At 33.6% G+C, this 23,561-nt stretch overlaps 5 protein-coding genes across 8 annotated transcripts; 3 read left to right on the top strand and 2 right to left on the bottom strand.

Moving 5' to 3' along the window:
• Positions 1-676: 676 nt before the first annotated feature.
• LOC133678346 (21 kDa protein-like) lies at positions 677-1,072 on the bottom strand. The gene has a single exon (XM_062100640.1). It carries the CDS (start codon positions 1,070-1,072, stop codon positions 677-679), a length of 396 nt encoding a protein of 131 aa, XP_061956624.1.
• Positions 1,073-1,958: 886 nt separating this feature from the next.
• Positions 1,959-8,490, bottom strand: LOC133677913 (uncharacterized). 4 transcript variants are annotated; one of them, XM_062100050.1, is made up of 10 exons: positions 8,338-8,490; positions 7,599-7,827; positions 7,386-7,534; positions 5,074-5,182; positions 4,369-4,473; positions 4,137-4,192; positions 3,139-3,262; positions 2,940-3,046; positions 2,324-2,393; positions 1,959-2,235 (listed from the first exon to the last, which is right to left on the bottom strand). In XM_062100050.1, exons 5-10 carry the CDS (start codon positions 4,442-4,444, stop codon positions 2,156-2,158), a joined length of 513 nt encoding a protein of 170 aa, XP_061956034.1. In that variant the 5' UTR covers positions 4,445-4,473; positions 5,074-5,182; positions 7,386-7,534; positions 7,599-7,827; positions 8,338-8,490; the 3' UTR covers positions 1,959-2,155. The 4 variants fall into 4 exon arrangements, with proteins under 4 accessions (XP_061956034.1, XP_061956033.1, XP_061956035.1 ...); XM_062100049.1 differs by having other exon boundaries at positions 7,386-7,516; XM_062100051.1 differs by having other exon boundaries at positions 7,386-7,516; positions 7,599-7,783; positions 8,338-8,479.
• A 2,267-nt stretch (positions 8,491-10,757) lies between these two features.
• Positions 10,758-13,117, top strand: LOC133678945 (probable pectinesterase/pectinesterase inhibitor 33). Its single transcript, XM_062101468.1, has 2 exons — positions 10,758-11,717; positions 12,306-13,117. The coding sequence occupies exons 1-2, from the start codon at positions 10,814-10,816 to the stop codon at positions 13,001-13,003; spliced, it is 1,602 nt and encodes a 533-aa protein (XP_061957452.1). The 5' UTR covers positions 10,758-10,813; the 3' UTR covers positions 13,004-13,117.
• Positions 13,118-17,130: 4,013 nt separating this feature from the next.
• LOC133677948 (pectinesterase 2-like) lies at positions 17,131-19,203 on the top strand. Its single transcript, XM_062100095.1, has 2 exons — positions 17,131-18,001; positions 18,512-19,203. The coding sequence occupies exons 1-2, from the start codon at positions 17,131-17,133 to the stop codon at positions 19,201-19,203; spliced, it is 1,563 nt and encodes a 520-aa protein (XP_061956079.1).
• A 1,495-nt stretch (positions 19,204-20,698) lies between these two features.
• On the top strand, positions 20,699-23,262 carry LOC133678345 (uncharacterized; the record flags this gene model as incomplete). Its single annotated transcript, XM_062100639.1, has 2 exons — positions 20,699-21,635; positions 21,803-23,262. Coding segments are annotated over 2 exons (972 nt in total), but the record flags the coding sequence as incomplete, so codon positions are not given.
• Between the last annotated feature and the right edge of the window lie 299 nt (positions 23,263-23,561).

Here is a 23,561-nt window from a genome sequence, read left to right as displayed (position 1 = left end):
AATACTCCCTATTTCTAATCTGAGTTACCTAATTAATTAATTATTAATGGACTACATGTATGTCATGTAACTTGCCAAATAGAGCAGAGAATGAAGGAAAAATGATTATTAATTCAATCTATAGCAGAAACAACCATTTATGTTTGGGTAACAAACAAGCTGGAAAATATTATCCAACCAAATTGATAGGCCATACAATTCGTGGATTTCCTTTACACATAACTATTTCACAATGAAACACAACAGAGAAGAGGATTAATTAACTTGTGGCTAATTTTTTTTTATTAATATAGATATTCGGGTTAGTTTCTATGTACCTCGACTTATCTCATAAACTCTAAAGTTAATAATTACATACGTTTCCAGTAACTGTGAGGGGATTCGAAAATAGAGAAGTAAACTAAAACCGGACCAGTTAAACTGCAATTATTAACTTTGGCTAATTAAGTTTACTAGAGGTGATTAATTAAGTCTGTTAACGAGAGCCAATGCATTGCTTGTTAACCGTGCAACTGTGGCAATGTAGCTCCTTATGCTGTCCTTAATTTTCCCATTTATAGCTTTTCCAGCAAAGCCATCCATTTTCATGTATCTTCATCTGTCAAGGCAGCACTAACCCATGTTTGTATGTTGCTCTTTTACATTTCAAAACCTGGGCCTTCAAGTTCACTCACTGCTAGCAATGACTCCGAAGCTCATCAACCGAGTCTTTCATGGTTTCAACACTATCCTTTATGGCACCAGCTTCTCTAGGCCTTAACTCGCGCCTTTCCAATAACTTTTTCACCATGTTTAACGTCGATTCTGCGCATTTCAGGGTCTCGGATAGGGATGCATTGGTTAATTGTGTAGGATTATCTTGAATGGTATTAGCATAACCTGACTGTCTTGTAACATAAGTCAGGATCATACCTTGTAACCTCACATGAAGCTTGATAAAATCATCACCGGAACCCATCTGGGGCTCGAATTTTTCAACAAAGCAAGTTTTTGCTACAGAAAAGAAAGCTAGACTGATAAGGATTACAAGGCTATTGCAGTATGATTGTTTTGTAACTGCTGAAGATGCCATTACTGTAGAATTGGTATTTTGAGGGATGGTGTGTGTGGATGGTAGGAAAAAGTTCCTAATATAAACTTTTTAAAAGATAATGTGCCCTACAATTGTAAGGAACTGTGAACCTGTGGGGCAGTGGGTCACAGTTCCTTGAATTATTGATTGGTAACAGAAGAACCGATTGGGAAAGACGAGATAGGGGCGGTGTTGATTCACATGCACTGATTGTCACTTGTGAAAAAAGATTGAAACCTCCAGACTTGCAGAAGAGTTGCAGCTTTGTCAGTGGTCCTCCATTCACTATAGACAAAGGAAGCTGATCATTTTTTTTTGTTATGATTGTCCTGTATGAATATAATCCAGGAGCAAAGGATTATGAAAGTTTCCGAAGCCGTATCAAATCCGAAAAACTTTTTGTCCAGTATATTATGCATGGTCTCTGGAGGGAATTCAATGAAAAGATGAATACCAATACCTGGAAACAGAATACCTGATTAGCACATATATAGTTAAGTAGGAAAACATTTGGTAACCATGATTTTCTACTCCTGCCTACCATTTGGAAAGAGCCACGGGAAAAATGGAAACGAAAACATCACAAGCTCACAATGCAAACATCAGTAGGGGCAATTGCCGTCATTGGAGTCTCAGAAACGAATGAAGTAGGTGTCATTCAGGAGAGATCTTATATCAAAGATTGTTATATTAAATTCATTTCTTAGGTGATCTTAAGATATTTTGATACTAATAAGTTATAATATGTAGAAAATACAGTTACATGAGAACTAAATAAATGCAATTTTCCCAGTCAATCTGACTGCAGCAGCATAAAAAAAATTGTATTTATCCTTCAATTAACCAGTCGTTACTTGCCTATCCCTGGCATATCTGAAACATAAAATAATGAATGCGTCATCAACTCAGATTTATAATCAAAGATCTCTTGTCCGGAAAATCATTAATCCAAAACTCTCCTCGTTTAACTATAAATATTCTGATGCACAAAAAGATACAAACCAAACTGAAACAATGCAGTCAGTCCGATTTTGCTCTATCAACCATGGACATGGGCAGTGGTTATGAAGTTACAGGACATTGTTAAGAAGCTTTCTTTGGAGGAGACATGTTACTGATGAGGGAAATTACAGTGCTGATCGTGAACATCTGCACCAGCAATCCTGTTCAGACAAGAACAAGAAGATTTGAAATATTTAGAATGTAAAGCCTCAGAATTATGCACATAAGCATGAAGAATATGTAACTTACCGAGTAAAAGAACAGAAGTCTCAATAAGTTCAAACTTTTTTGTTTCCCATTCAGCTGGCTTCTGAATAACCTGCCCAGTAAAAACCAAACAATTTCATTAGATATCAATTACAATTATTTTTTCATATTTCAGGGATAAATATCAGGGCTCTAGTGATTTCATTTCTCATTTAATTGGCTGGTAAACGAATAGTCTGCTTGTTTTTGCAGTCTGGCAATCCAATTATTGAAAGAAAATACAAAATCAATTTATACATGATTTACAAGAATACAACGTCAAAGGCCCCTGGCATGATAAGCTCCATCATAATTACCTCTGGCATTCTCGAAAATAGATGTACAGCATTACAGGAAGAATAACACCAAGGATGGACCAACCTTTTAACCTCTAATTTCAGCCAAATTCCATGAATCTAAGGTATTATATTACATCGTAGTTCATTCATCCAAAAGACCACCTACTCTAGCCTGTCTGCAAAGTACCCCTGAATCACTAATTGTATATATAAGAGCATTATCATATTTTGGATCTATGGGTAAACAATCTTCAAGGAAAAGATATATTACAGCAACAATTCTTACAAAAAATAATCAAGCAATAATGAAACTAGCTTACCTCTAATGTTGAACTGCTACTAACAGCACAAAATATAGATAGAAGCACTGCGATAGTTGACACGGCCAGGTAAAATCTCAAGAAACCTGCTCGGCTGCGCCTTCGGCCTTAAACAAAAGAAAATGAATGAATGTTAAAAGATGCAAAACTTTCAAAAAGGTTTTTAAGAAAAATGAAGAAGAAGAATCATGTAAGCAACCTAATTCCCCAATTAGAAGAGAAATCAACCCAATGACAGAAGATGAAACAGCAAGTATGTTTGGATCCTTCCCCTTTGAGATTGGTAAAACCACATATAATAATTCTATCAATTGAAAGATACCCTGCATTATGAAGAAAATCACATCAATGAAAAACAGAGGATCCTAGCTAATCAACTTCATTAAGGATAAAGATGCTTAACAAAAAATAATAAAAAAAGGGATTCTAGAACTACAATTGTAATTCTAATAAGTGTAAAGCACAAAAATCTTAAATGAATACCTAGAAGGTCTAGAAATATTGATGCTACAACAACAGGTTTGAAATATATGAAAATCAACTAATCTACAGAATACAGTAACTTCAAAAATCACAAAGTTATTGATTGGACAGCTCAAGTAAATCTAAAACTATATTCAAACAAAACCTAACGAACCAGAATCAACTTCAGCTGGCATCTGAAACTTGGAGTCCTTAAATGATAAACCAAGTTTAACTCTCACTTTCCATGTGGAACAGATTACTAAAATGACTTTCCTTTTACTAGAACCCCCTCCTTATATTGGTACACTCCAGACCCATGAAAGCCCCACTAACCCATAGAAAGTGAATTATGGTTCACAGACTCGGTAGGTGGCTAACACAAATCTTTAGCAAATGCTAGAATTCAAACCTTAGACATGCATCCACCACTCAACTCCAGCTCATCCCTTTGCCACTAAACCAAGCTTGTGTGATTTTTGAGATACTTAATATCTTTTCGATCAAATTTTCCAATAAATCAGGTCAAGTCAAGTCAAGCAGTACATTGTATTCAAATACACCCAGGAAAAAAAAATCCTTTCCCTGCCAATAACTCAATGAGATTAACAGTTCTGCACTTATTCATCAAACAATAAGCAAGAAAATAAAAATAAAAATGATCAATTCAATTGTCTTTAAATAAATTAACACTATCAAACTCATTAAAATTACCAAATCAATATGCTAATGTACCTGAATAAAGATTAGAGCTTTGAGACGAGACTTCCCTTTAGCAACCTTTGTGTAACCTATGAGAAAAATTTAACAAAAACCCACATCAAAAATCAAACGAAAAAACTCAAAAGAATCAAACTTTGAACAAAATGAAACCCTTTTAGCCATTGAAATAAAGATTTACAGATTCAAAAACAAACCATAACATTATTTATTCAAATAGATGAAAAAGAAGAAAAGAAAAGCATACGTGAATCAACCACCATGCGGTAGGAGAAATCAGAACCGTCGGTTCCAGATGGCCTCCCGGCTTTTCTCTGCTGCATCTCTTCTTGTTTCTTTGGTCACTGGCTGGCTGGGGATGTGGGAGAGTTTAATTGTTAGGAAATTAATAATTTTTGGGTTTTATTGAGATTTTGAAAAACCGAGAGAGGATTTGGTTTTCTTAAACAGTCCTAAAAAATTTTAGATTTCTGATTTTGACCCCGTAAAATTTGACTATTTTGCTGAAGAGCTACCCAAGTTGAGTTAATTGTAACTTAGTCTTTGTAGTTCGTAAAAAATTGAAAAATCAGTTGATCATTGTTAATTTGTTTCTCCCCCCTTAAAATACCTTTTTTTCCTAATAGATTTTAACCATTGGTTAATTTCTTTATATTAAATTTGTGAATAACTATTGATCTATAGAAAAATAAACAACTGAGATTTTTAATGAAGGGGCATGTTCAAATTTTTAATCCATGGGAAAAAATAAACATTTAATATTTAGGATGGAAACGTAGCTCCGATAAGAAGGGCTTGGTATTATTCATGTACGAATTTGAACTCAAAATTCATGCCCCCACCAAACCTAAAACCCAGTGAGTTTGGATTTTGAATACCGTAACCGAACCCTGATATCCATTTGGGTACCCATAACCCGACCCAATTTATAGAAATGTGCATGGATTCTCACCGTTGAATTCTTGAAGGGCAGGAGAAGCGGGACTCCTTTGCTGAGCTTATTTGTGATTCAAGCCTTCAAAAATTGATTTTCTGCCGGCAGCCTCGTGGAATAACCTTAACTGGAATAAATTTGAAATGAGAGAACAAAATAGAGGAAGAAACACTTAAGACTTGTATATATAGATCTCACATGAAACAAAGCGCAATGGATTTTGAATTTTTTCCATTAACAGATTAGGGATTGGGAATTTCAAGATTAGGGTTTCCTTTTCTTAGTGAACAAAGAGAACTTGAAAGAAAAATAAAGAGCAAAACTTTTGGCTAATTGGAATGATTCTGTTATCGCAAGCACACAGAAACAAGAGAAAAAAGGGAAGAGCATCAAAGCTAAGAGAAGAGATTAGTTTCCGAACTGGCCAGAAGGAGTACAGGTGTTACAACTGACCTCCCCGGTCAATTTCAAAAATCAAAAGGCAGAGAAGGTAGCCAGAGACAGTCAGACAGACGGCTGAAGAAGCGAGAAGGGGAGACACCCTAAACTTTCAATATATCAGCTATGGCATAAATGTAAATTTTTCAAACTCATCCATAAAATTTCTTTTTTTTTAATTCGAGATATTTCAACTAGTTTACACATATCACAATTAATCTTTAAATTTACTGAATATTTTACAAGTCTACTAAACAAATAAAACACTACAAGAATAACAAGTACCTCCACTGAATCTCAAATCTAGATGATAGAAGCAAGCAAACCTTGCCTCGCTGGGCCAGAAGGCTCGATGCCTCATCCACAAAATTTCTTGAGGCAATATTTATTAGGCGCGAATAAAATTGTCATCTGGTTGGGAATTGTTTGCGACGGGGAATTGTATTATTATTTATAATTTATTTTGTGTGTATATATATTATTTATGTTTTTGGAGATACTTATGATTAAAAAATATTAGAATTTATTGAGTTTAGTTATTATAGTTTTTGCATTTTTTTTAAGCATATTAAGATTTTAAGTGTGGTTTTTATATAGAAAAAACTTCATTTAAAATTTGTTAAAATTAATTTTTTTTAACTCTTTATTAAATTAAATGTCAAATTAACAAACTGTATAATAAGTCTTATAAAAACTATTTTTGTTAGAGAAAAAATTATAAATAGAATTTTCATGGAATAGCTTCGATGATTGTTAGAATTAAATTAATATGTTGCAGTTTTAAGCCATAACATTAATTAAATTTATATCACGGTTTATAATCATGATATTTAATTAATATTACTGTTCAAAAACACCACATCAATTATATATATAGCAATAAAATTTTTTGGTGAAATAATATGTTTTTGAATGTTGCAGACAATATATATATATATATATATATATATATATATGGAGTAACTAGATTTTACTCTCTCTAGCTGTCCCAAGAGTTTTTTTTTTACACGGCCAAAAGATAATTTGCAAGCATTGCCAGTGCTTGCTACATCATTCAAGAAAACCGAGATTATGCAACGCAAAACAAATGCGTGAGTATATTAAAATAAATCAAGAAATATATACATTAAAAAATGAAGTTTTTTTGAGCAATTTCTTTATAAAATTAAGATCTAACCTGACATAATTTCAAGGTGACTTTTTTTTTAAAATTTTGAGTCTCTTTTAATTTTTGGTGAAATAATATCTCTTTCTTCCCCTTTCCCTTCTTCCCTCCCAATGTTAAACCTTTATTTGACTCGAGTTAGTTAATATTCAAGATAAAATTGAAGAGGCCTTAGAGAAACAACTACTAAATTGAAAGAAGACGCTTGGGTTTGGGTGGATTGAAAATTAGGACTCATTCAAAAAGTAGTTATAAATTCAGGGACTAAAGTGAAACAAAACAGAAGAAAAGATTGGCGTGTGCAAACCACACGACAATGAGTGGAAAGCGTCGTCTCGCTTTGGATAGTGCGCGATGACTCAAACAGCCTACAAAAACAGTCTTTTTTGGTGCCGTTGAAATCATCACGTTGCTATCATTCTTTTCACAGTGGGGCGTGTCTAAAACGAAGGGAGCGGGAGCATTTTTTTCTTCTTTCTTTTCTTCCTTTTTTCTCTCTCCTTCCCTTGTTTCCCACATATATATATACATATATATATAAGTTGTACTAGTAATTATGAAATCAATAAGCTCCACTGTAGAGGTTTCTACGAGCAAAAAGCAACCCAGCATAACAAGGGTTTGAAAAGATATCAAAAAATTACAAAGGGCAAGCTCATTGCCCACTGCTAAATGAAAAACAAAAAAAGAGAAGCTGAAATGTTTAAATATATGTCATGTGATATACCTATTCAGCCCAGAGCTTTCATTGCTTGATGGGAGTCTTATGCATGTTTGAACAGCTTCATGCTTAGCCAATGAGAATACACAGCAATGATCAGGATAGGAAGTGTCAAGGGTACCAAGAAGCAGTAATACCTGTTATTATAAAATAAACTAATACCAACTTAGATTTTAGCCACAAAAAAAGAGCCAAACGCAGCAGCTAAATAAAAATCACCTGTCGTTTTGAATAGCAGAGATGATAGGACTGTCCGATAATGGAAGAAGCTTTGATATTACTGCCGCAGATAGAAATCCCACAAAAGAAACGGAACCGATCAAGATAAGCAACCATCCACTAAACGTTGCCGTTTTGCTGAATCCCATTCGATAAAAAAACCATTGCTCTCTTTGAAACCAAATCTGGGATCAATTGTGTAGAGAGAGGAGGAGCGCAATGGAGACGGCTGGGGAGGGATAATTTCAGAAAATACAAGGTAAAATTTGTCATTCGAGTCGGGTATGAAGGAAAACAAATCGGAACTCATAGCTAACAAATGTGTCTAATGCTTCCATTGCTAGATTTACCATTGCGAATACTTTTGCGATGGATTTTCTAAATTATAACTACAGAAATCCTGTCACTAACATAATATATAAATCAATCCATTTGCATTAATTCATAAATCTTCATGGACGATTTACTGGGAAAAAAATAAAGGAACTGAAAACATCAAACAAGCACAAATCCACCTACACCTTCTAGGTAACTTTATTAAAAAAATTCAAACTTTTAAGGTAATTTAGCAATTTCATGAAAAAAATCAAGAGCCCAGAAAAGAAAATCACTTTTAATCACAAAGATATTAACCATCTTTGCAAGAGTAAAGATTCAGCGAGATCCAAAAAAATCGTAAAAGACAACACCAAAATGAATAACGTTAAAGAAGAAGGAAGGGAGACGGAGATGGGCATACCTTGGGATGCTGTCGGGTTGGCCGTTAGATTTTGGGAAGTTTGGTCGGCGGCGGGAAGGAGGTTGTTCGCGGGTTGGGCGGCTGTCGAGTTGAAAGAGGATAGAAAGAATGTCTGATCTCCTCTTTAGATCTGCTGTTTTGCAATAGTTTCTAAGGGAAAACTACATATTAATCCAAACATTTATCATGAGTTTCACGTATCAGTCCCTGGCTTATTATTGTTGTTGTTATTTGCTAGAAGAGGAATGACCAATGATCATAATTATTAAATTTGGACCGCCTTTGCATGTTGATTCATTGATAAAACTGGGTCAAGTTTTCTTTTAGACCAAGATGGATGTTGATCTAGTTAAACATGAGTAATTTAGTCGATCAATCATTAACTTGATTGATCTAGAGTGTTTGAATAGGTTTTGTGCAGCTTCAGGACAAAAAGTTGGTGCAAATAACTTCTCAAAAAATACTTCCGAGGTGTTAACAAGATCACTCAGTCACATTAGTGGTTTAACTACAAAAGAACCTCGGAAAGTTTTTAGGTCGAACTTAGGTTTAAGATTTGCCCTAATAGCTAGCCTGGGCTGGGTCAGGTCCTGGAAAAATTATTGGGTCTGACTTAGCTCTTAAAAGAGTGAGTTATGCTCCAATTATAAAAATGATGAGAATATATTTTCTTAATTACATTTCTCTTATTTCTCTCTTCTATCTTATGGTGTAAATATTAATAATTATAGTTTGAGCATTGTAGAATTTCATAGAGTAATGGGTTAATTTATATAAAAAAAATATTTAAAACCAAAAAAATAAAATTTGAATACCATCTATAGCTAGAGCGATAAAAACATTGAGATTGATCATGTTATGTTACACCAATCTTTTGATCAATATACCCATCAATATTTTTTATGTTCTATCTTTGATCTTTCAAGTCGATCGATCGAGGGAAAACTGGACAAGTGAAAATCACTTGCAATTCTAATTAAGCTCTCAAGTACGATCAATATTAATGCTTGCTAGCTATTGTTCTTGCTTTCCTGATGCTTGCTAGCTATGGGAAATTCATTTTCATGATTAAACTATTAAAGAAGATATTTGGCTTGCCCTACAATCTAGAAAGCACATGTTCGTTCATTTTTTTTTATGGATCTTTGATCATCAGAACTGTTCGAGTAACAATAGTTGAATAAAATTATTTCTTCCTTTTAAAGGAACTTTTACTTCCACTGTACTTAAGAAGTATTATAAATAAATATATACAACAAAGAATAATTAATGTTTATTCCTCTTTGTTATCATTACAACCTTTACAAAAAACTTGGTTTATACATGTAATTCAAAGCTTAATTAAATCACATCAAGCTAGCGGAACAGCTGCTAAAGCATTGACAAAATAAGAATTTATTTACAAAGATTTGCCTCAACGTTATTAAATAATTAATATGACAAATAGTTTCATATATAGTTAATTAACGTTGATAAAAAAAAGTCTTATTTACGAATATAATTCAAGCTGATTTCATGGCATACGTTTTCTCTTGCAAGCATAGCATGTCTTCTCTTCGTAATAATCACCGATCTGCTTTAATTGGCCTGCTTATTATTCTATGCATTACGTAATTGACCCAGAAAGAGGGCAATCCTATGCACTTTTGTCAAGGGTTTTCTTTTCTATAATGACTTCTGTCAAGGTTAACGATAACAAAGAAGATAATATGATAATTATCGAAGATTATGAACTTCCTTCTTGGAGGATTTGATCATAATATGTTGAAAAATATTCTGATACTATATGTAGTTAAATTATTGTACCAACCTACCAACACTGTACTGAGGATTTTTTTTTTTATGAATGTATGATTTAGAAAGATCTGATTAAGAAAAATATTTTAATGCATGAAAGCTAAATTAAAAATAATTTATTTTATTTAATATTTTTATTAAACTCGGTTCAGCTCAATAAATCAATCTAGATCTAATTCAATCTATATTTTTTAAAATTAAAATAAAAATTAATTTAATATAACTTCATCTACTCAACGAAATGAATGAATCTCTAAAATGATAGATTTGATTAAAACTTTATTTAACATAAAAGAATAATAATATCATATATTAAAATAATATTTTTTTAATTACTTAATTAATCATCAATCTCGTTGATTGAGTTGTTGAGTCATCGTACTGTACTGTATGACTTTAATAACATTGCTATTTAACAAATAGTTAACTCATGTCTTGTCTCTTGCCTCATGCTTTACTTTAATTGATATTGTATGCAGAAATAGTTATTTACGCAAAAGGAGTATTAATTTTCGTTTGTGCGCTAAGCAAAGACAACATGGAGTGGAGTACTCAACATGTTATCTTGCATTTTCATATATATGGAATATTACTCTGCACTTTCAAATAATCAAGAGACCCTCTGCTAACAAGCTATTATATATGACCCTTACGAGCCTCAAGATCCAAATCAGAAAAAATGAAACGAAACACAATCATGTCAACCAAGGTTAGGCTATTTGCAACATTGTTGTTCTTCTCTTCAATGCTCTCATTTGCAGCATCAAAGAGCACCGAAGCCAACATAACTTGGTGGTGCAACCACACACCACACCCTTCAACTTGCATGTACCACATGAGCCATAGCCACCATCATTTTTCTCTCAAACATAGGTCCCAATTTCGGAAAATGTCTATCCAATTAGCCCTTGAGAGCGCCCTCATTGCACAAGGTCAGGTGTCACAATTCGAACAGAATTGTGAGAACCAGAACCAAAGAGCTGTATGGTCGGATTGTTTAAAACTTCACTCTAATACCATTCTTCAACTTAACCGCACCCTAATTGGTTTAGAAAAGAAGAGGCCTCCGTGTACAGATCTTGATGCACAAACATGGCTAAGCACGGCTCTAACCAACATCCAAACATGCCGAACCGGGTCCTTGGACCTTAATGTGACAGATTTTACGATGCCAGCCGCGTCGAAAAACTTGTCTGAGCTCATTAGCAATACTCTGGCTATCAATGGGGTTTTGCTTGCAACTGAAGATAATAACACACAAGGGTACTTTCCTAGCTGGTTCGCGAGGAAAAACAGACGGCTATTGCAATCTACATCAATAGCAGCAAAGGCGAATCTAGTCGTGTCAAAAAGTGGTTTAGGGAATTTTAGGTCTATTCAGGCAGCTATTGATGCAGCCTCAAAGAGGATGTTCAGAACTAGGTTTATTATATATGTGAAAAGAGGAGTTTACAGGGAAAATATTGTAGTTAGAGTTAACAGCAACAATATTTGGCTGGTTGGAGATGGATTGAGAGATACTATAATTACAAGTAGCCGGAGTGTTGGGGCTGGTTATACAACTTATAGTTCTGCAACCGCTGGTAAGAAATTATATCTTTTCATGCTTAAATTTATCCATGATAATTGCTATCCGCTATCCTTCTATCAAGTTAACTTTAGTTTTAACATACGATCAAATATATTTTCGAGTACCAATAATTTTGATTGAGATGAACAGAAAGGGAGAAGAATGAAGCTTTGTTGGTATAGGAATATTTAGGAGAAGAATTCATAGAGTTAATAATTAAATAGGCAATTGCTGAAATTGTTTATGTACGTATAATGTTTTAATGCTTTGCTCTCTTCCCTTAAAAGCTACGATTTCATAATAAAGAATGGATATAGTAATTATATATATTTTAGCTAGAGATGTCTTGATTCTCAATCAAATATCCATGATTTTGCCTTTTTTTAGCTTTTAATTCTAACAAAAACCATTACAAGTAATTCTATATATTTTTCGGCAATTTTAATTGTTTGAAATGATGTTAGACATGATTTTAATTATAATATGATCCAAGTTTTTCAGTACCTTTAACTGGAGTGATAACTTATGGTTGTGCTCCATTATTTACTTGTCCACTAAGCTAAAGAAATAAGCACTAATTTACCTAAATATTGATTTGTAGGTATTGATGGCCTTCGCTTTGTGGCTCGTGGCATTACCTTCATAAACACGGCAGGTCCACTAAAGGGTCAAGCAGTTGCGCTCCGATCAGCCTCAGATCTCTCAGTTTTCTATCGATGTTCCTTTCAAGGATATCAAGACACCCTTTTTGTCCACTCTCAAAGGCAATTCTATAGAGAATGCTACATCTTTGGCACCATAGACTTCATTTTTGGTAATGCAGCAGTCGTGTTCCAAAATTCTATTATTTATGTGAGGAGGCCTTTGAAGGGTCAAGCAAATATGATAACAGCACAAGGCCGTAATGACCCTTTCCAAAACACCGGAATTTCTATCCATAATTCTCGAATTCTACCGGCGCCTGACTTGAAGCCGGTAGTTGGAGCGTTTGAAACATACTTGGGGAGGCCATGGATGCAATATTCTAGGACTGTTATTCTTCAAACTTACATTGATAGTTTTATTAATCCATCAGGTTGGTCACCATGGCTACGTACTAGTAACTTTGCTCAAGACACATTGTATTATGGAGAGTATAAAAATTTTGGGCCTGGCTCTTCAACCAAAAGGAGGGTTGCTTGGAAAGGATATCATGTTATAACTAGCCCTGGTGTGGCCTCACGTTTCACTGTTAGAAACCTCATCGCTGGAGATTCATGGTTGCCAGCAACCAAAGTCCCATTTACTTCTGACCTTTGACCATCTATGCTGTGGTATTTTTCACTGTATTTATTTTGCAATTCAAATTTTTTTTGTACATTTTAACACACTGAATGTACAAGTTAATTTATAAATATTATTTACTTGACTGGAGCAACTAGAAAAGAAAATACATTTGTTTGTTTTTCTTCGGTGAATGTGTCAAATTTTATTAAAAAAAACAAAGTACAATAATTTTTTTTTTATCTAAAGTGTCGCACATGTACAATATTGTGGTGATCATTCTTCTGGATTGAAAATGATATGGGAGGAAAGGTGTGAAAAGAAAAGATAAAAAAAAAAGAATGACAATTATCACTAGAAATTCTAACTGGTCTCAGAATTTAGATAAAGAGATTGATTGTGTAAAGAAAAGATATTAGCACCCTTAATATGTCTTACTTGAGGTAAGTTGTATTGTTCATTTGCCTGATGTAAACTAAGGTATTGTTATTTTTTCTAATCGTTGGTCTGTTTATGGTTAAAGAAAAATCATCCTCGAAAAGAAAATTCTTATCTTATCAGTTTAAAAACCTAACCGTTTTAATGTCACTATAAAAACAAAATGAACTACCTTTTCATCTAATATTAGAAATACATCTTACGTATAAGTTTATAATCTTTGATACTGAAAGAAAACAAAATAATATTTTTGTATTTTTTCAACAATAACCAAACAACTTGTCGTCGGGTTTTTTTTCTCGTCAAAACAGCTTCATTTTGATTTTAGTGTTTTAATTTAGGGATTTGATCAAAGTTTAATTTAGTCCTTTGACTTTTAATTTCTTCCAATTGCATCCTTAATTGACCCCAAACTTTTAATTTTATGTAATTTTGCCCTTACCGAGCATCAATACCAGCCCCAAATTTTAGTCTTTTTTTTTTATTCTTGGTCTTGGATTTATGTAAATTGACCCTCAATTAATTATTAAACTTTTAATTTTTTTTTAATTTCACTCTTGTTCTCAAAAGAACCATTGGCAGATTCAACCAAAAAAAAAAGAAAGAAGACAACATCAATGCAGATACCATGGGTGAGAATGAAAGAACTAAATCAAGGACAGCAACGGTGGTGAGAGCTCCGTTGTTGTGATTTTGTATTGGATCCATAAGATAAAAAAGAAATTAATGTGTTAAGATGGAAGTTTTCATATCAAGTTGAAAATAATAAGAGGTTCAAACAATAGATTAGTCATCATCATTATTTATATAAGTTGAGCAACATTTAATAATAAGAATATAAAACACTAGTACAAGATCAAACTTATATGCAATTTGGGAACACAGATTCACTGCACCAATCAATTAAATATTAATTTGAACCATTTCTGCATGCATGAAGTCATGAACATAAAATATTTTCATAGATTATGGCCTACTCTAACCCAAAACTACCTCCCTGGTAGAAATGCATGTTGTCTAAAGTATTGGGCTTAGTCTACATGGAGAACAGGGAATAAATAGTCAACAATTAATATTTTTTTCCGAACTAGTTTCTATCAAAATTAAATTTTTTTAATGATTTTAAGAGTATATTTTTACATCAATTCAGTGTATTAACTAAGTGAGTCAATATATCTTCTTAGGTTTTTATCTTAAAACTTGAATTAAGAGAGGAAGCAAATCTCATTAACTACAAAATTTATCCCTTCATGTTTTTCTTGCATGATTTTCAATATTTTTTTAAAAAAACAATTTCAATGAGACAGCTGCTTGTTCCGTGCTCGATTTCGTTATGACTTTCGAGAAAGTGATAGCTCACAAGGTCAAGCTTTTTGAATCTTCAATTATTTTGGTACGAAAGTAAAGAATTTAGTTATCCTAACTTTGATAATAAAATGTCTAACCAGTACTCTCCATCGGGAAGCTCACGAAGCTGGCGCCACACCTGCCTAAAAGTAATAGTAATTCTCGGCTACATGTTTTGCATACGTGTACAAATCTCCCTCGTTGTTTACTTATAGCCTTAGATTACTCATCATATCTCCTTCCAAAAAAAAACAAAATCACAGTTGGGAAATTCTCGGCTGATTTTTTTTTATTAATGTGGGTTTTTAAAATAATTTATATGTATTTTGATTAATTTTATAAATTTTAAAATTAACAATTATATAAATTTTCAGTAATCTTAAAATTTGTAAGACTCGAATTAGGGATCTCTAAAAAGTAAATCTAGAATCTGACCAATAAATTACACTTTTTAAAATTAATTATAGAACATTTATAATATGGAAAACAGATATACATATAAAAAAATAAAAAAAATAAAAAAATATATTTTTTTAACCGTAAAGAGAATTCTTATCGTTTTTTTCAAGAAAACCAGATATGATTTTCTCTTTTTTATATTTATATTTCTCTTATGAGAAAAGCATCTAGAAATAGCAATCATGCCCATAGATGCATGTAGTTAGATCTGTGTCAATAAGTTGATTGATATTATTGTTTTCCAAAAAACAAAGGTTTTATATTCAAATATTTTCTTTATATATATATATAACAAAACAATGGATAGACCCGTAACTGGGTTCAATTGTTGCGGTCTTCGTTTTAATAATTCATGGAGGTTTAGAGATAATTTCTCAAGAGCAAAGGTGATTAGTACAATATTAGCTGATTGGCTCAACCTGTGGGATGTCATGGCCAAAAATAGAATTTGTTAACTTGATAAATAAATAAAAAATGAGAAAAGAAGTGGAAGGTGACTATATTTTTATTTTATTTACATAATTAAAAGTATGAAAATCATTGAATACTCATTCAATTATTCAATAATCGAAATTATTTTTTGAATAATATGTTACACTCGAGACATGATTAATCTGAAAGATTTTCGGGGAAAAAACTGATATAATCATTATATTTATAAATCCAATCAAATATTTAAATTTTGTAAATCCCACAATTTACCGTCTATAATTAAGTACTTGGCCATCTATTTACATCTTAGCAAGATTTGTTTACATGCCATTGAAAATTATATGCCTTTGACTTATCTCTATAACGCGTTAACTGGTGTAGCTGCCTGTTAAACCATAGGAGTTCAAGGTCAACAACAACATACAAAAGTGAAGCATATGTTATATTCTTCAAGAGAATACCATGGGCACGTCATGAATATTTTTTTTATTCTTTTCCCATCAGTCTTCACTTAATTATGGGTGAAATTTCCACGCTACCAGGTCAAATTACTGTGTCCTAATTCCTAGAGTAATAATTCAATTAGGATGGCTACACATATAAGAAGAGCTATAGATATTCTTCCTTTTCTTTTATGGTTCAAAGAGGGAGCAAAGATACTTGGTACACGCATGTATAGCTAGTTTATAGAAGACGGAAAGCCTTTATGAGAATAGTAAGAGATGCATGAATAATGTTCAGCGAAGTTTCCCCCTGTGCTTGAATTGTATTTTGATAATCTAGACACATAGTTTTATGAATTTATTTGAAAATTTGGATCCCGGCCCATATTGAGTGATTAATTCTGTAATTTAAACTTAATTACCACAATACATATTGAACTTGCATCCTTTTCCATGTGAAGTTTTCCAAGTAGAATTTAAATTGTGTGTTCTTATACTATAAATAATTGGTTTTAATCTTGCCCTTAAATTATAATCATTGGGAATTAACAAACTAAATCAAAAGAGAGGAAAATAGACATCAAAAGTGGAAAGACAAGTTCTTAGCCAGCAAAGGAAAATTAATGTGCTCTCTTGTGAACTTAATTGCATGGAAATTAACTAAATCCATGCAAGTGGCATCCAATTCAATTTTCCATACAAAAAAAAAAAAAGTCTCTCTTTGACTATGTCATATAAGTTGGGTTTGACCACATATGTATATTTGTGAAAGAGGATAACATATATTCTTTTTAAGACAAAAGTATTACTAAGACAATAGTAGAGAATCTATGTTTTTATGTATTAGCTTATTCATCATTTGAATTTTTATTTTCAATAAAGTTCAAACCTGGCCAACAGTTACATGTCACCAGGTTTTATTACCATGCATGGCATAAGAAATTCCACCTTCCTTAGCCTATATAAAGAACCACATCCACAGCCTTGATCATCACAACCTTGATATATATCTTCAAATTCCAACAATTATTAGGCCTGCCAAAAATGGCCACAAAGCTTTTTATATCTCTTTTGTTCATATGCTTTTGCTCATTGCTTTCATCCTCTGTTGCCTCTAATCATGATCATGATCAGATAGATTATTGGTGCAACAAAACCCCAAACCCTGAACCATGCAGATACTTCATGAAGCAAAACCCAAAACACTTTGTACCTCGGCAAAAATCTGACTTTCGTAAACTGGCAATCGAATTATCCATGCAACGTGCTCATACTGCTCTAAGTCACAACAAAGGGCTAGGGCCAAAATGCCGCAATGAGAAAGAGAGGGCTGCATGGGCTGACTGCTTAAGGCTCTATGAGGACACCATTGTTGAACTCAACCACACCCTCGACTCCCACACAAAATGCACCGATTTTGATGCTCAAACTTGGCTTAGCACTGCTTTAACCAATCTTGAAACTTGCAAAGCAGGGTTCAAGGATTTTGGGGTTTCAGATTTCATGCTGCCTCTCATGTCTAACAATGTTTCAAAGCTAATTCGAAACTCCTTGGCTTTAAAAGACAATGCCTCGTCAAATCCTCCTCAAACTTATAATGATGGTTTTCCAAGTTGGGTTAAACCAGGTGATAGAAAGCTCTTGCTGGCATCTTCATCAACTTCAAATCTTGTGGTGGCTCAAGATGGTTCGGGGAATCACCGCACCATAAAGGCAGCACTCGACGCGGCAGCGAAGAGAAGTGGGAGTGGGAGGTTTGTTATTCGTATTAAGAGTGGGGTTTATAGAGAAAATCTTGATATTGGCAAGAACTTAAAGAATATTATGCTTGTTGGTGATGGTTTGAAAAATACCATCATCACCGGTAGTCGAAGTGTTGGAGGAGGTTCTACTACTTTCAATTCTGCAACTGTTGGTAAGCTTTATGCACCCTCTCCTTTATATTCTTTTACCTTTGAATGTTTTAGGAAGTTCTGATAAATTACTGAAAGGTTCAAATTTATCATTTTTCTATAGGGAAATAAAAAGTTTGCCAAATTGACAAGTTTTCTATTCGTTTTCCCTAAAGTAAGAAGAAAATGTCTATACATGTTTTAACTAAAAAATTGAAGTTATTAAATAAAATTTTAAAATAATTTTATATTATTTTTTAATATAATTTTTTAAATGGAAGTTTTTTAAACTTCAAATTTGTACATATTTTTATTATCTTGTTATCTTACAATTAATTTTATATAAAATAATTAGTTAAAAAATATAATACATGTTGAACGAAGGATAAGAATTATAATATTAATTAAAAAAATTCAGTGAACAAGCTTTATATCTTAGAACCACTAGTTTTATTTTTCTTTGCAACATTAATTTTGGCATATAATATGTGTAATCCAAAAGTATATTCCTATAAATTTTCATGAATTTTCAGCCGTGACTGGGGGTGGATTCATTGCTCGTGGCATCACATTCCGCAACACAGCTGGTCCACAAAACCACCAGGCTGTGGCCCTCCGATCAGGCGCTGATCTCTCTGTCTTCTACCGCTGCGGCTTCGAAGGTTACCAAGACACCTTGTATGTCCACTCTCAAAGGCAATTCTACAAGGAATGCGACATCTATGGCACTGTAGATTTCATTTTTGGAAATGCAGCTGTGGTCTTACAAAACTGCATGATATATGCAAGAAGGCCAATGGATAAGCAAAAGAACGTATTAACAGCTCAAGGCAGGACTGACCCTAACCAAAATACAGGGATTTCAATCCACAATTCAAGAGTCATGGCTTCATCAGACCTTAGACCAGTGCTTAGCTCATTCAAAACTTTCTTAGGAAGGCCATGGAAGGAGTACTCTCGTACAGTTTTTCTTCAAACTTATCTTGATTCTTTGGTGGATGCAGCAGGTTGGCTGGAATGGGATGGTAATTTTGCTCTAAACACTTTGTATTATGGAGAGTACAGAAATTCTGGTCCTGGAGCTTCCACTAGTGGAAGAGTTAAGTGGCGTGGTTACAGGGTTATAACAAGTGCAACCGAAGCATCAAGATTCACAGTTGCAAACTTCATAGCCGGAAGGTCATGGTTGCCAGCTACCGGTGTCCCATTTTCCTCTGGACTTTAATCCATGATGTTGAAAGTCCCCCTTCAGTACCGTTGATTGTTTCAATCTTCTTATTCTTTCCTTGTTTCAACATTTCCATAATTTTTTTATTCCCTTGTAATAGTTCAAAACTTTTCTTCAAGATATTTGTCCAATAAAAATGATCATTCATCCGTGAATCGCATTGGAAATATGTTCATGATATCAAACTTTAATTCTACCGCTGGGAAAGAGTTGGAATTAACCTTTAATTCTTTCACGCAATATATCGAACTTTAATATATTTTCCCACAAATCCGTTATGGTAAATTTAGCACCAAAATATTTTAATTCCAAAAAATAATCAAATGCTTCCAGAAATCAACTCTTTCACACAAATCCCTCTAAAGATTAATCGCATTACAGGCAGCCGTACTGGGAAAACAATCACCATTTCCATTATTAAGTCTATTAAAAAAAAACTATTGAAGCCTCTAATTAACTTCCTTACAAAGAAATAACTACGGAATTAAAATATTTGGAATCTTGTTCATTAAAACGCAAATTTGAAAATTTGGGGTTTAGGATTTTGGAAGTGAAGCCGTAATGAGTCTGGCTTACCTGTAAATGGGGCTAACTTGGATTAAGTATTTTAAATAAGGTTGAGTGTTAGTTTTTTGTTTTCTTATATGCTTTTTTATATTGTTGTTAAACATGGTCAAGATTAGTGGATTGATTTGATATACAAGCCAATCAAAATTTATTTTAACTTTTTTTTAAAAAATAAAACAATGTTATTTTAATTAACTCAAGTCAATTCATTCAATTTGTTACCTTAAATCCCATACCTTGAATAAATCATGGGTGAGACCCGGTTTCATACTTGTTTGATTGTTTTTCCATATCCTTCATCGGGTTACTATTTGGTTACATACTCAAGATTCAAACTTCAATTATACAGGAAATGACCTTTTAAGATCTTCTGATGGCATCAAATTATGGTGTAATAAGAAATCTTAGGTAGTCGCTTGTATTTCTTAGGAAATCAAAATTCTTCTTGTTATTTGCTGTAGTAGATCAGTTTTTTTTTTTATATCGTTTGTATTTTTTTTTGCTATCGCTTTATGAAAAAAAAAAAGACCCGGTTTCATAACTTCGCTTTTTATACTTATACTTGGATATTGCCATGGAATCTTGTCGGCTTAGTTATCCAAAAGCAATCTTTTTGTGGGTTCCAAAACTTGTCTTTTGCAAAGCCCATGTGATTGGTTTTGAACATAACTTGATGGCTTGATTTAGCTTGTCTTTCACAGTCAGGGACTTGGATACATTGCACCATTTCTAAACCATTCATTGCTTTGTCAAGAAGTGAGAAGAAAATGTTCGAGGAAGCAAATGGAAATGAGGCACGACTTTAAAACCTCTGTACAGAGAAAAAGAATATCTTCCTGTGCCTCCAAAAAAGTCATTATTTAATGTAACAAGCTCACGTATAAGAGATTGTACAACCTTCTTCATTTAATCATACTACACCTAAAAAAAGGCAAGTACTTGTTACCCTCTGAAACATGTCGTTGATCAATCGCCTCGTGTTACAGTCAATGGAATCAGAAGAATGAGAACTTTTCATTTCTTCTGGTGTCAAAATTGCCAAAGTATTTCAAGGTTCACCTCCATAAACCGGCTAGAAATCTTTTTTCCAAATTGCTATAGTGCAATGAATCATGAGCTTGATGTGTCAAGGCCAAGGTTTTTTGCTGATATAACTGGCTTAGAGTCCTCTCCGGGTGCACGGTTTTTGGTTTCGTTGGCGCAAATGCTTGATCCTCCTACGAGGGGGCAGGATGCTGATTCTGGTAGAAGAATCAGATGGGTGCTCGGAAGTGCCAATGGACCTTGGATTACCCTCCAGTTTGTTGAACCTCCGAGCCTACAAAGGCCCACTATTGCGGCACCAGCTCCTGCTGTTCCACCTAGTAATAATGCTATAAACAGAAGCAATGTTGACAATATCGGTATTGCTGAGAATGATCTGCTCACTGAAGATATGATTGATCATTCTGATCTGCCAGGACCACCTCCTGCACCAGTTTCAGCAATTGAAGCATTGCCAATTGTGAGAATTAGAGAACAGCATTTGATGAACGATACGCGGTGTCCTGTATGTAAGGAGATATTTGAGGTTGGTGGTGACGTGATGGAGTTACCGTGCAAGCATTTGTACCATTCTGATTGTGTTGTTCCTTGGTTGAACTTGCATAACACTTGTCCTGTTTGCCGCTATGAGCTGCGTGACGAATCTGACAATGATCTTCCAGGAGAAAATGCTCAGTTTTTCGGCTTTGAAGAGGTGACAAACAGCATAAATTGGCTGAGGAATCGGTTCCATTCTCTACGGCCGATTCGTGCATTCTCTGATTGGACACAGCGATACCTTGATTTCTTGGACAGCAGACTTGCTACTTCGAATGGATGTCAGTTTGGAATTTCCTCCTTATTTTCTTTCTTCTCCTTGTTTTTCTAATGAAATGTTATAAAGTAATACAAAATTATTTCTGAAATTTTATTTAATAGTATTAATTTGGAAGATCAATTAGTATCTAACGTTTTAAATAATTTAAGTTCTGATATTTTCCTGCAGCTCGATCATGGTGGCGCTCTTGGCTCATATTATAACCTCGAATTCCAATTTGAAGTTGTTCATATATAGTCGCCTCATGATTGAATCATTCCTTGGGCAGGTATGTCTATCAACCATTAATTTTTAAAGGTAGCAGAGATGAAAGATATTGAACCTTAACAGGTATGCCATACATATCTTTATTTTTCTACTTCGATGTCCATAAAAATGCCTCAATTTTCCTAACCCAACTTATGTTTTGTGATTTAGCAGTTGCTAAAATGACTAAAGTTGCTAATTGGATTAGCTTCATATAAATGTTCTAATGTTTCTCTCTTCCTTTAGAAGTTGCATTTTCATAATGTTGAAAATAAGAGGGCTATGATTATAGCTAGGTAAAGGAGGATCTTCATATTTTTGACCTTATCACCTTACTAGAGGGATCAAGGTTGGGAGAATGAAGAGTATTTGAGCGAGAGAAGTCTTGAGAGGGGACTGTAAAAACAAGCATGTTGTCACTGTAATGCCAATTGGTACAAGCAATGGCAATGCTTTTTGGTTAAAATCTTCAGTTAAAAATTTCAGTTACACAGGATCTAATTTATTTAGAAATCCTGAATATATTATGGACTAATTAGTTTGATCTCCCGTTTATTTTTTTATTTTTTAATTGACTTCTTGTAATCTCTCTTCTCTTTCAGTTTAGCAAGCAATCTAAGTATTCCAACATAAATGGTCATTTCTTAAGGCCGGAATAACGTACTTTATAGACAAAGTATAATAAGACAAGCATCCACAAGCTTTGCTCTTACATCTTAGCTTTTGCATCATTCGATTCTGTCCCTTCCATCCATGTCACAAACTTGCCTTTTGGAAATTTCAAGAGTTATTAGACCTACAAAAATGGCTACAAAGTTTTTGTTCATAAACTTTTGCTCGCTGTTTTCACCAACACTCTCAACTATCACCTCTAATGAAATTAATGGGTTCATGGTGCAACAAAACCCTATACCCTGAACCGAGAATTTAAAATAACTCACAACTCTTGGCTGCCGAAGACCTTAGATCATTCAAAGCATACTTAGGAAGATCATGGATCGATGCCGTACTCGCACAGTTTTTCTCTCAACTTATCTTGATTCTTTGGTGGATCCAGCAGGTTGGGTAGAGTGCGATGGTAATTTTGATCGAAACACTTCGTATTATGGAGAGTACAAGAACACCGGTCCTGGAGCTTCGACTAGTGGACGAGGTAATGGCCTGGTTACCGGGTTATATATAGCTAGTGAAGAAGAAGCATCAAAATTCACCGTCGCAAACTTCACAGGCGGCAGGCAAATCATGGTTTTTACCAACTAATTATATATGGTGTGCAATTTGCTTCCGGACCTTGATGATATATATGTATATAAATTCCCTGCATTATTATTTCAATGTATGTTCTTTGATCTTAAGAAGTGTTGTAGCTTATTGCATCGGAATCCTGGAGGGCAGCCATATTTATGAGTGGATTTTATTTATCCCCTCTTTTGTATAGCAAAATGTAGCTCCATAGATGAAGTTTTTCAGGCAAATGGACGCTCGTCGCATTGCAATTATGTTTTTACATTTTAAAAGTATTTAAAAAAATTAAAAAAATTTTTCTTTTAAATTAATAATTTAAAAAAAATAAAAAAAAATATTATTTTAATACATTTCTAAATAAAAAAATAATTACAACTATATTCTAAAACAAACAATAACAATTAGAAGGATATTACACTTGTTATCATTTTTTTTT

Source organism: Populus nigra, chromosome 18 (genome assembly GCF_951802175.1).
Source record: "Populus nigra chromosome 18, ddPopNigr1.1, whole genome shotgun sequence".
NCBI lineage: Eukaryota > Viridiplantae > Streptophyta > Magnoliopsida > Malpighiales > Salicaceae > Populus > Populus nigra.
The sequence above is the reverse complement of the archived record's forward strand: the minus strand, read 5'-3'. Positions and strand labels throughout refer to the sequence as shown.